The 13,117-nt window shown below is 44.9% G+C and overlaps 1 protein-coding gene across 3 annotated transcripts in view; it reads right to left on the bottom strand.

Moving 5' to 3' along the window:
- Positions 1 to 13,117, bottom strand: part of cacna1eb (calcium channel, voltage-dependent, R type, alpha 1E subunit b) — a 47,439-nt gene that overhangs the window by 12,516 nt on the left and 21,806 nt on the right. For 2 of the 3 annotated variants that reach the window (XM_035536567.1, XM_027028757.2), the window contains exons 17-33: positions 12,189 to 12,256; positions 12,023 to 12,087; positions 8,012 to 8,743; positions 7,209 to 7,465; positions 6,739 to 6,901; positions 6,448 to 6,577; positions 6,122 to 6,181; positions 5,907 to 6,013; positions 5,000 to 5,011; positions 3,941 to 4,037; positions 3,507 to 3,667; positions 3,155 to 3,292; positions 2,471 to 2,672; positions 1,446 to 1,610; positions 1,091 to 1,201; positions 627 to 707; positions 125 to 244 (exon numbers count right to left, since the gene is read on the bottom strand). In XM_035536567.1, coding sequence (XP_035392460.1) covers positions 125 to 244; positions 627 to 707; positions 1,091 to 1,201; positions 1,446 to 1,610; positions 2,471 to 2,672; positions 3,155 to 3,292; positions 3,507 to 3,667; positions 3,941 to 4,037; positions 5,000 to 5,011; positions 5,907 to 6,013; positions 6,122 to 6,181; positions 6,448 to 6,577; positions 6,739 to 6,901; positions 7,209 to 7,465; positions 8,012 to 8,743; positions 12,023 to 12,087; positions 12,189 to 12,256 — 2,669 coding nt within the window. The remainder of the gene's footprint in view (positions 1 to 124; positions 245 to 626; positions 708 to 1,090; positions 1,202 to 1,445; positions 1,611 to 2,470; positions 2,673 to 3,154; positions 3,293 to 3,506; positions 3,668 to 3,940; positions 4,038 to 4,999; positions 5,012 to 5,906; positions 6,014 to 6,121; positions 6,182 to 6,447; positions 6,578 to 6,738; positions 6,902 to 7,208; positions 7,466 to 8,011; positions 8,744 to 12,022; positions 12,088 to 12,188; positions 12,257 to 13,117) is intronic. The other variant, XM_035536568.1, reaches the window with a different exon arrangement.

Raw genomic sequence — 13,117 nt, 5'->3', positions numbered from 1 at the left:
ACAGCAGCTCTGGTCAGAACTGTGCTGGGATATTAATGTTACTAACTTAAGCAACTCTGGTCAGATCTGTGCTGGGATATTATTAAGCAACTCCGAGGGTAATTCGGTAGCCAGTGGCTCTTACCTTAAAGGACTGCACAAAGGTCCAGAGAAGGATCCGGATCGTGTAACCTTGCCTCAGGAGTTTAATGAGCCTGGCTGCTCGGAACAACTTTAGGAAGCTCATGTTAAAGGCATTCAAAGACTGTAAAACAGAGACAGGAGCAGATTTGTGGAAGAACTAATGCGGGAACGATTGTGCACACACTGATGTCTGCCATAAAATTGTGAAATGGAACAAATTCAACTTCAACGGTGTTCTGCAGGAAAGGGGCTTCAGTTGCAGGTTGGTCACACATTTATGATAATGCACATGACTGTAACACTAGTGTCTGACATCAGACTTCTCATATTAAACACTAGAGCTGGATCACTGGAGTTCAGTCTCGAGACCACATATTAATCGTCTTGCACTTGACATGAAATCTATAATTAGATCAGACAACATCTCATTATATGCTGCAGAAGGCAAATATTAGATGATATACTGTAAAGTATGAAGTAAATATCAATAGTTTCGTCCTCACCTGTAAATCTACGATGATCTCAGTAATGCTGCCTAGTACAGTGATAAAGTCGAAAATGTTCCAAGTGTCTCGAAAATAATTCTGTCAGAAAAGATCACAAATGCATTTATGCTTTTGAGTAATGGAACTATATTATACATGACTCACATAAATATTATTTTAACACATTATAATATAAGAAATAAATATTTATCTCAAAATGTCAAGCTTCTAGCACAAGGAAAAATGCTTTTGGGATCTTAGCATGTTTGTTCACAAAATTAGGTTCCTGTTTCTGCTGCTTCTTCTTCCGAGCCTTTCAAATGTGACGTAGCTCCGACTCGTTTGTCTTAACGACGCCGAATCATCCTACACCTCATCTCCTCGGGTCTACGGAATCTTGTGTGGGATCGGGGTTACGTCCAGGAGCTCCACCGTGCAGGACGGGAGCTCCCCAGGAGGTGGCTGGGGTGTGGCAGGCTCACCATGAAGCCAAAGGCCATGATCTTCAGGATGCACTCCAAGGAGAAAAGCACAGTGAAAGCTGTGTTGAGGTGCTTCAGCACTGTGTCGTAGGCCGTGGGGGCAGAATGGTACTGCGCACACACAGGAAGGATTGTGGGATTACGTCAAGATTTGTCTTTGCAACACAGCTATAGTTATAAAGCATTGCTACCGCCTTATTAAGCAACCAGTTTGTGCTACTGTAGATCTTTTACCCCCTTATTAATGTTCAAAATGAATACAGTTCTCTCCAGTATGTCTGTACTCCAAGATGTATATGCGGGAATCTTTTATATTCCAGTTCGCTACACAACGAGAGAAAGCAAAGGCTGATACCTTCATCATGAGAACCACGGTGTTGAGGGCAATCATGACCAGAACTGTGTACTCAAACGAAGGAGAAACCACAAAGTGCCACAGGCGGTACTGGAGGGTCTGTCTGTTCTGGGGCATGTACCGCGTGAAGGGCTTTGCGCTAATAGCAAAATCAATGCAGGCTCTCTGAAAAAGCAGTGGAGGTTACGAGATGAAAAGGCAGACCGGGAAAGTTGCACTGCAGTATTTCACATATATTTCGATTTTTTAGAAGTTTATTTTTTATGTTTTTCATGATATTTCAGGCACTTCGCAGATATTTTGGACATATTCTATGTAACATTTTTAGCTACCTTCAAAATTGAACATGAAAAGGCTTAGAAATCAATTGTATCTAAAAATGTTAATGTCACGGAAGGCTCCTCCCCCCACGAGTCACGTGGTATGGCCTGCCCCGTGCAGGGGGAGTCACATGTGCCGTTTGTAACCACGCCCTCCATAATAGCACACACTCGCATGGGGTTTAGTGTTCTGTGTCCGCCTGTATGTAAACCCCTGCTAGTGTGTGCATCGTTGTTGGTCATTGTTTGCTGATGTCTGTTAATGATGTTGTAGCCTGTGTCCAGTTAACGTGTAGCCATGTCCATCGTTAATGTTGTAAGTAATGAGCGTCTTTCGCTGTTGAGGGAGTCTGCGCCTCCCGCTCCATGCCCATCGGCACTCCAGCCGTTCCAGTGGCTATGAATGCCCAGTTAAAAGAAACTCATTTGCATCTGCCACCCAGGTCCCTCCTGCTACCATTCATCGTGAACATTTCAGCCAGGCTATCTCTGTCAGTTTCCTAAAGCAGAGCCCAGTTTTCATCCTAGAGATCTTTTGCCCTGTCCATTGTGGTTCAAGCTGTAATTTAATACGGACCCTAGTGATTGCGACTTTCTCTGAGACATTTATTGACTAAGGTGTGGTGTGCTAAGGCTGGAAATAAGCTCAGGCGATTGGAAACTGTGCTGGCCCCTTAGCCCGAGGTGTCTGTAAGCGAGAGTTACCTCGTTCTTCTCCAAGCTACTCTCCTCCATCATTTTATCTCCTTGCTCCTGAAATGTGATGATGATGAGGGCAACGAATATGTTCACGAAGAAGAACGGGAAGACCACGAAGTACACGACGTAGAAGATGGACATCTCCATGCGATTGCCTCTGCTTGGACCGTGGTCTTCTTCCGTCACGTCTACTGAGTGCTGGAGAACCCTGAAGGGTTAAAAAGGAGGACACAAACATGGCTAGAGGATCCCCCCCCACACTGTACCCATGCTCTCCTGAGGACGTAGATGTAATTCTGTGCAATTAAGAGTTCAAATGAAGTTCTGCAGTCCTGTAGTAATCCTCTAGAGAGAGGAATGACTCCATATTTCTGCTGTCTCAGGAAAGCCTTCTAATGAGAGATTCGATTTTTTTCTTTTGCATCAGCTAAAAACTAACTGCCCTTTATTTCACGTCAGCGTTCTATTGCTTTGAAGGAAAGAGAATGACAAAGAGAATGAAAGAGTGGAAGAGAGAGAAAGAGAGGAGTACGAGAAAAAGATGCACAGAGAACAAGAATGGAGAAACTTTCAACGTCTCCAAGGTCCGAGATCATTATACTAAGATCGCAGAAAGCCCGCAAGTCCTTCTCCGCTGGCGGCTCCGGCGAGGGAATGTGGAGTGAAGGTGGAGGCGCACGGGTTACGCACTGCGGCCAGCCCTCCCCCGTAGACACGGTGAAGAGCGTGAGCAGAGCCCACATGACGTTGTCGTAGTGGAACTCGTGTCTCTTCCACTCTCTGTTTTTCACCTCCTTCCTGTCCCGCGCATAATCGATGTAATAGCCCCTGCACAAGGAGCAGGACCAGAAGGCCGTCAGTCACCCGTCCCGATTTTCTGACATGTTCAGACTCATATCAAGCGTTAGTTTCTTATTGATAAGGACATGCAGGAGTCACGGCGTACGTGACTGGGGGTGCGTGCGCGTGCTGATGTTGTCGGCCGTGCATGCACATTATGAGCTTGTGCATGCGATAAACCTGCTCTGCGGATGGCACTCACTGGCATTCTCTCTGAGTGGCCATGGAGCCGTCTGTGCAGTAGAAGAACCTCCCTTTGAACAGCTGCACAGCGATGACCGCAAAGATGAACATGAACAGCTTGTAGACGATGAGGATGTTGAACACATTCTTCAGGGAGGTCACCACGCAGTCGAACACGGCCTGTGGGGACACAACAGCTCCTTCACATGGCTCATAGCTACGTCACACGTTTTGCAGTAACTACAGAATTCAGACATCTGTGTCTTCAGGAAAGGAGGAGTTCATATATGTTTTTGAAACAAAATTTTGACATCTACTTGGAATCAGTCGGGACTGCTAAGGTAAAATTCTAGTCCCGAATAACATGCCCTATTAAGAAAGCATGAAAGCTGCCAAATATGGAGCTACACACAACTGGCAGAGGAGCAGTTACGGGTGAAACACAGCACGCACCTTCAGTTTTGGGAGCCGTTTTATGGTCTTCAAGGGACGGAGTACTCTCAGAACCCGGAGTGACTTAATTGTTTTGATGTCTCTGCCTTTGTTGTTTCTGTGATTAGTAACACCTGCATTAGTCTCGTTTGAAGTGCAGAACATGCACAGCACACACTTAGTAATTCACAGACATGATACTCACCCACTATATCAAAGAAGGAGCACAGCTAAGTGGATGTAACAGAGAGTTATAAGCCAGAGGTCACGTTTTTCATGCCGTGCGATTGCACCAGCCATTACTGTGTCAACAGGGGTCCTAAAACCTGAATCGCGCTGGTGATTGTTATTCTAGGCCACTTCAGGACCCATTGCTACTCGCCTCAGCAAATAAAAGATAGCAAGGAAAAGTGAGCACTTTAAAATGGAAAACGTGTGCCATGATACCATCTGAAACCAAAGATCAGAACGCCCTTGCTTTGGCTTATAACTCTATGATTTGATTAGAAAAAATAACGATGTACCTTTTAACTATGTATCATTTAAACCACACTCACCGACCACATTCCTACACAATTACCACAAATATTTATTAATTTGAAACAGATTGAAGGTGTAGAGTTTAATAATAATAATGATAATGATAATAATAGAGTAGCCATACACAGTTTGACTTTGCCATCCACAAATGCTTCACACTGTGGGCCGCGTATATGTTTTAGCTGGCAGACCACTCTTAACCCAACTGTGATGCTGACGCATGTAAGGTCTCCAGTTGCATCCACTACCATGTCAGTATACTCTTGTACTGAGGACATGGTAAAAGATGTCTGACCAACTGAGACACAGCCTACAGTCGGATTCCTGTGAACTGCTACAAGGCAGGTAGAGCCGAAGCTGTGGTCAGTGAGTGCAGGGAACTCTAGCGTCAAACACGGGATGCTGCAAAAAGCACTTCATAGTAGCTACACGAACATTACACTACACAAACATTACACATGTGAACTCACGTAAAGAGTTATTGACATAAATAATGCATCTGTGCAAACATTATGAGGAATGAGAAGTGTCTGGTTTTACCCCATAACATTCCTGGAAGCCACAATAACACAGTCCACAGAGATAAGGAGCCAGCAAGACAGGAGGGGTACAGCACATGAACACGTACAGCGAGAGTGAGGTTAAAAACAGATAAACCTCAGTTCCACAAGCAACATGTTATTCAATTGCATTACAGAATTAACTCAGAAATGTTTGTAATAAAATCAATAATTACAATTAAGTTAAATAATAATTTGAAAACAACACAACTAAGCAAACCTTGATTCACTGCACAGCCATCCAATTAACAGCATATTTCTTGCAAGTGTAAACAGTACATCTAGATTGCATGGGAACAGTCTTTTCTTTTATGTACTTTTCAGCAATGGGGAGGAGGTCACTGATGTAAAAGAATCCCTAGTGTTATTCTTTAGAGAATAAAAGAATTTCTCCTTGAAGCTCTTGACTGCAGTCTCATGTTACATAGCTAGCTAGCTACTAAATATGCCTGTTAGTTTGCAGTGACGTACGTTTGCAGAGTGCTGAGCAGTAAAAGTGGGTTTAGTTTCGGCAATGCCGATCATGGTAGATTACTGATAGTTACAGTAATATTCATCATTACCATCATCACGAACATTGCACATTATAAGCAAGCAATTAGAATGTTAACCAAGACACCAGGATCTCCAGCAAAGTCATCAGCTAACAGTGAAAAGAGTCATTTCTTGATGTAATCCAATCATTTGACTACTTTGCTAATAGGAGAACAACTTAGCCACCTAGACACGTAGTTAGTTACCTTGCTACTACACAGATCCTTCACTCATTGGATTCAGCCCACTGAAAATTCAACTTTATATTCATTCGGTAATTCTATGACTAGCCCAGTGTGTCTGGGGCGTGAGTCTCAGGGAGATTCCCCAGGGAATCTCCGGGAAACACTCACGTGAGAGCAAAAGCAATGAGAGCGCCAACCACCACGATGAAGTCCAGAATGTTCCACAAGTCCCGAAAGTATGAGCCGTCATGAAGGATTAGGCCCTGGTCAATCATCTATTAATGGATCAAAAACAATGATGCCTTAATATGGTTTTAGGCAGCAAGCCGCCCCCACTACGTGACAAGTGAGTGGAAAAATGGCTACAATTCTAAAGCAAGTACCTTTATGATCATTTCAAATGTAAAGACGCCCGTGAAAACATAATCAAAGTAACGGAGAACCTGCAGGAAGAAACACACAAGACAACAAGAAAGCAAGGCAATAAAAACAGATTGAACCATGTTTTTTTGCTTTTAGTATTGCCCTCTGTAACTTTTAAAAAAGTTTTTATAAGTTTCCTAGAGTTTGGATTTGGACTGGGGAAATGGACCAGGGAAACCACTTACTGTGAGATCAAACATGTAGAGTGTTAAGGCACATGTGGCAAATGGCATATCTGCTTTTGACCGATTTCATGTCAAAACCAGTCAAAGGTGGAAGGCCATACCCGGTTGCGCTCAGAGTTGGTGCACACGGGGTCCTCAGCGGCCAGCGCGATGCTGCTGGCAACGATGACAAGGAGGATGGTCATCTCAAAGTAGCGCAGGGTCACCACATAATGGCATATTCTTCGAATCCTGCAGTTATGGCGGACACGTCGGAAATCACGCTGTGAAACATCTGTGAGTCATCCTTCCTCACTAGGCCTTGTGTGAGGATGGTAATTAGCACACAAGGTGTCTCGCTTGGCTAGAAGGATCTAGTGAAAAGTGCATGCTCGTGCCCGTTGCGATCTTACGGATTTTTGCTTTTGAAAATGAACATGCTGCCTGGTGGAGTGGCTTTGGCAGCTTTGGTGCGTTCGTCTTCGTCCATTTCGTCATCGTCGTCGTCGTCGTCATCGTCGTCGTCGTCCCTCTCGGCCTTTTCGGAGTGGCCAGCTTCCATGTCCTTGAAACTGACTGTGAAATGTGACAGGATTCGGACCCGGATGCACAGAGTTACTCCAGCATACAGAAACAGAACAAAACCCCCGTTAATTCAGCTTTCCCGATGGTGCAGGCGGAGCACTAAGATAAACTCAGGGGGAAGACGCCTCAGAACGAACCCCAGCTGCGGAGTCTGACTCCATTCGCAGAGCTGCGTCTACATCTGCATTTATATCCCTAGATAAACGCTGCATAATTAAGGTTCGTCATTAATGCCTTCACAGTAATGAAGCTGTGACAATAAAATGCAAAAGACCGGAACTTTCGCCTCTTAAATTACCAGTCATCGGCGTCAGCTCCAACAGAGGCTGCGCTGACATCTCTCGCGTGATGCCAGTCTCCGTAATCCCTTCCCCCCGGTTCAAATAGCTGGCATTGTCCTCGTGGTCAATGGCTTCCCCTGAGAGGTAACGGAGCTCTTGAGCGTTGTCTGTCAGGTGCTGTGGATGCGACGGGGTGTCTCCCTCCTCGGCCAGCCCGGCGTGGGAGTGCTGCTCGGGGGCCGCTACGCCCCCCTCCGAATCGCAGGCTCCATCCCTGAAACAAAGCAGCGTGGGTGTGAGCACGCCGCCACGAGACAGAGTGAATAAAAGCGACTGACACAAGCGACCACGCTAGTGGGTTACCTGCTACAACGGCCCTCTAATTATACCTGCACATACACAGGCGCCTGCTATAAATAACCTCAAATAGCGTGCATGCAGGTCCCCTGAAACGGGGACTATTAAGCAATTCAGCGTTCTGCGGCAGCCCACAGCTCGGACTGTAATAAGCAGTGGAGAAGAAGCTCGTACCTCTAAATGAAAGATAACACATTCATGTACCACCGATACCATCATTAATAAATGTAATCACTTTCCTGCATTTTCTCCCTGTTCTCTTTGAGAGACTGAGAGCGCTAACAGCAAGGGTGGAATAACCTCTATTCCTTCATTACACACTACACAACAACTATTACTGACTTGTGCACAAATTTAATTGTGAACCTGTATTCTATATGTTGATTTTTGAGGAGGACTGATACAGACTTTATGACAAGGCCCAGGACTAGACTTCACAGTAATGTTTTCTAGAGAGGGTTACCTCTGGTCGTCCTCGAGCTCTGACTGCTGGTGGGACTTGATCTGTTCGCTCTCATCCGTTTGCATGCCTTTTCTGGACTGCGAGGTGTCCGGGTCGTCCCCTCCATCCGGAAACGGCTCATCGCACGTCTGAGCCGCGTCAGCGTTCCTGGACTCAGGTCTGGACTCCCTGTGTCTGTGCCTTCGGTGACGCCCCCCCTGCACCACCCCCACAGCAGCGGCCGCCCGAAACTTCCGCGCCACCCGGTGCCTCCTCTCCGTGTTGGTGCGGTGGGGAGCAGCCGTAGACCTCTCCTCCCCTCCCGACCCTGGGAGGTCCGGAGGCTCGGACTCCGGTGGTTCGGGGACAGTCATGGACATGGGCGGCTCGGGAAGCGGCATGACCACGGACATGGGCGACTCCGGCAGGTGCGCCGGGCTCGTCTCCGGGGACATGGAGGTGCCCTCGTGTGGCTGGTGGTGCCCGCTCACGGGTGTGTCCAGTGGGTCCTCAGTGGGGCTGCCGAAGAGGACCTCGCGGCTGGCCATCTGTCGCCTCCTGCGCAGCTGGTTGGCCCGCTGCTCCCACACGGACATCTTCATCTTGTTCTTGCGCTCGCGGCGGTTGGGGAAGGCGCTGGCGGGAGGCTCCTCGCATGCCTTGCTCACTGCCACCTCCTCCTCTACCTCGGCAGGGCTCGGCCGGCCCCTGTGGATGGCTCGTTTCCTGTACAGGTACGGTCGGCGCCTCCTTCTGCTCAATCAGACAAACTCAGTCACAACACGCGCTGTGGCTTTAAGACAGCCTCACAATTACGGTAGCATTCACGAGGGGTGTGTTTGAATCGAATCTGAGAAATCAGAAATTTAAAATAATGGGGTTATTGGCTTAGGTTGAGATATTCACAATATCAGAAAAAAGAGCATTCCAGGGAGGGGGAAGGGAACAAAAAGACCCCAGAAAGAAATCTCTAGGAAATAACAAAATAAAAGACCCTAGAAAGAAATCTCTAGGAAATAACAAAATAAAAGACCCTAGAAAGAAATCTGTAGGAAATAACAAAATAAGTATTACAGGATCAGGCATGTACTGGACAGTGAAGAAAATGAGACAGAAGATGGCGGTGATTGATCCGGATGGGACAGGTATAAAGGGGATCAAGAGACGGCATTACTCACATTTATACGCATTCTTTTGTTGTCCATGTGATCGAATGAATGATTGGTTGGAAATAAGCCATTAGTGTATTTGTACAAAAGACAAAAGACAAAACAATCAAGTTGACAAAGACCAAAACAAGATCACTACCGATGGCCAAATAGGTCTGACAGAATGTCTTTTTCTAACCCTTTTGCTAATGTGTAAGAAGGAGACCCTGCACGTGACCCGTAGTTTGTTCTCAGACGACACTTGCACTGAGGTGTATGTGGCAAGACCAAAAGGCATCTGTAAAAATCAAGGCACTCACCGAGGCGCTGAGGGCGTGATGTGATGGGGACGTGATGTACTAAACCGTCTGCACTGGAATGGCACGTCTAAATGAAATGCGCTGCTGCTGTCGGCCATCCACCCATGCACAGTTGAGCCAGCCGTGCGGCGAAGAACAACAGGCATGCTCCTCTACCACCTTGGTAGACGCCGCTATTTCAGGTCGCCTATGCGGCTTCCACTCTGGCCATGCAAACGTTTGTCTGTCATCACCCACGGAGGCCGTTCTCCTTTCAAATGTTATCCTAGTGGATTCGGGCTTCTGGATGGGCTCTGATCCCCAGGCTGCAGACGGAGTGATGCAGCCAAACTGCAGGACTTAATCCATCCCAGAAGCCGAAATCCAATAGGATCACTGTTGAAGAAATGGTGCCTAAATGTCAGTGCACTTCTCCTCGCACAGTGTGCACTCCAGAGCCCTTTTCTACAGCACATTCTCACTGTTTTTTGGCACTCTGCCATTCCCTCTGCATTGGTTTCAAATGCCAATGAGGTTTCAGTGAGTAATTCTCAATGACAATGTTCTCATTCTCCCCCCTGTGGGACCCCTGCACTGCACAGTGTACAGTTTTGCTCAGTATTCTAATCCACGTTCTTCAACTCACAGGTAGTCACGAAGTGGATCTGTGAATCAGGTGTGTTGTAGTAGGGAAAGCTCAAACCTATGGAGTTATGGGATCCTTCAGGACAGGCATTAAGAATCATTGCCTAATAAGAGCTGTGCTGTGCACGTCTCTGCAAAGGAGTATCTCATACCGGATCTTGTCACTTTTGGTTCTTGATTGGATTGTACCTCGTGACAGCGGCTGCAGATCCCATGGAAACATTCTGCCACCCTCTGTGGTCTGTGTCAATTAAGCAAACTCAGCAATAAAACAACCTTGATCTTGATCCACTGGAGAACTTTCTTTGGATGCCACTTACTCCAGCACTGCAGGTAGCTGTCTAGTTACTAAGGCTTAGACACAAACCATACGCAAAATTTGAAAACTTGTAACAACTATGTTTTGAAAGAGGCTTGAAACATGATGGGCGATACAGGCTGCATAAGCACAAACATTTGAGTGACAATTCTATACATGTGTGGAATTTAGCATCAGTGATAATTTGGTCTTTGTCATTACACAACCATAAACTGACGAGACGATACGATGAAAGCTTTATCATACTTAGGTCAAAAGCTCTTTGGATTTCGGCGAACAGATCAGGCAAAGATAAAACTTGCTTCCATGGTCAAGTTAATTATTTCTATAGTAGCTTTGTCTACTGCTGAGCATTTGGAATATTTAAAGTCAGTCAAATCGCTGATGTGAGGAGCATGAAGGTACTGCTGGTTGCAGGAGAATTTTAGCGCTCCAACGGTTCTGTCGAGTCTGGGAGTGTGTTGTGAGTTGCCAGAAGAGGGGCAGGGTGAGCATGCGAGGGACAGCAGACTCATGCAAGTTTCAGTCAGGACTTGGGAGTTCACATCATAGCAAGTGACGAGTCAAGAATAGATACAGATACAGATACAGATGTTTTTCATAACCATTTCTGAGAAACAGTGAAGCTTAAATGTGTGAGTCTATATATATATATAAGTTGTGTCAAAAGCAATTCCAGAGGTAAAATTTAAAGTCAAAAGGTAATTACACAGTAATTACACAGTCACTGCACTCCAAGGGAAGTTTCAGCCAAACTGTAACAACTCAAGCTTCATCATGGTACTAATGGCATTGAACTTAACTTTCTTAATATGGTGATTTTCAAGCTGCTGAAAACATTCTCAGTATGTATGCTAAGTTTTCTGCCAACAAAATGCAACTTGGCCAAGGTTTTTTAAAATGTCTGGCATTCACAATGAAACATTTCACATGAAGGCTGCAAGTATCCAACCGTCACTGGCAAACAGCACTCATATTAGGTAATGCATTTAAAAGGACTTAGAAATGAGCACACTTACAGAACTCGCTTACAGAGAACCGGCCACTACGAGGAATACTCTGAACAAGACAACATTTGCAAAATAAATAAGTAAACACATCGATACTCTGGTGGATGAGTTCTTGTAAAGATCTTTGGCACAAATAATATTTTCTGTAGTGTCAGCAACCAAATCTTCGGGGCTTTTTTTTCGCCTAATCCTGACTATCTGACGTCACCATGACACTGGACAAATGGATTCTAGGCTTTAATTATTGGACTCATTTTAGATCCTGCGGCTGACATCCCTGCTTTTGCGTTTTTACTAAGCGAGGTGCAGACCCAAGACTCACTCAAAACAACGACAGACAGATGGTACACTAATACATGAAGCTCAGCAGTGTGTGGTGGGTCCAAACATCAGCATTTTCATAGAGAGGACATCGCAAGCACAGGCACCTTTTGCTAACATCCTAACATTTGCAAGCTAGCTCTTCTTAGCAGTGTACATGTAAATCAACAACATAACAATAAGTAAATAAATGAATTAATTAATTAACTCGATGCCGTGCCTGTAACTAGCAAATTAAATTTATGCAGATCAGTAGCAATGAACTTACTGATGGGGCTGGTGACACTTACTCTGAGAGGCCAAACTCCCGACCCTTGTAACGCTGATTAAAAAACTCCTCTTCCTCCTCTTCATCCTGATGACAAATTAATTATTTCATGTTAATCATTTCATCAGTTAATCTTTGATCAGACCAGCTAATATTACATCTGGAGCAGATGTGCAGGAGTTCCGGACCTTTGTCAGCTCTTGTGCATTGGCGAGATTGTCCACAGCGATGGCCAAGAAGACATTCAGCAGAGTGTCTGTTAAGTCATTGTCAAGGACTACCTTAATCATGATAAGTGGATGACTACCTTACTCAAGACATATGGAGAATACCTTACTCAGGATATGTAGAGACTTCCATACTCAAGATGTGTGGAGACTACCTTACTCAAGATATTTGGACAAACACTTTACTCAAAATATATTCATGGCCATGCTACTCAATATATAGAGAGACTACCTTACTCAAGTTATATGAAGACTATTTTACTCAAGCTAGAGGGAGACTACCTTACTCAGGATATGTAAAGACTACCATACTCAAGATATGTGGAGACTACCATACTCAGGATATGTTGAGATTACCTTACTCAGGATATGTGGAGACTACCTTACTCGGGATATGTGGAGACTACCATACTCAAGATATATGGAGACTACCTTATTAAAGATATATATAGAGACTACCTTACTCAGGATATGTAGAGACTACCATACTCAAGATGTGTGGAGACTACCTTACTCAAGATATCTGGACAACCACTTCACTCAAAATATACTGACGGCCATATTGCTCAATATATATGGAGACTACCTTACTCAAGATATGTGGAGGCTACCTTACTCAGAATATATGAAGACTACCTTAATCAAGATATGTGGAGACTACCATACTCAAGATATACAGAGACAACATTATTCAAGATATATAAAGGACTACAATCACCTTCACAAAGGCCTCCTTAAACCAAAAATTGACTACAATGTTTTTCTCAGTGTTTTGATCTGCTTACATGACTACCTGAACCTGGGGTTTTATTAATACATTATACATTTGTAAATTCCTTTTTTCTAAAAAAACAAAACAAAACAAAACAAATATTCCACTAAATTTTAAA

This window comes from Electrophorus electricus, chromosome 19 (genome assembly GCF_013358815.1).
Source record: "Electrophorus electricus isolate fEleEle1 chromosome 19, fEleEle1.pri, whole genome shotgun sequence".
NCBI classification, from domain to species: Eukaryota; Metazoa; Chordata; class Actinopteri; order Gymnotiformes; family Gymnotidae; genus Electrophorus; species Electrophorus electricus.
This window is presented reverse-complemented; position numbering and strand designations above follow the sequence as displayed.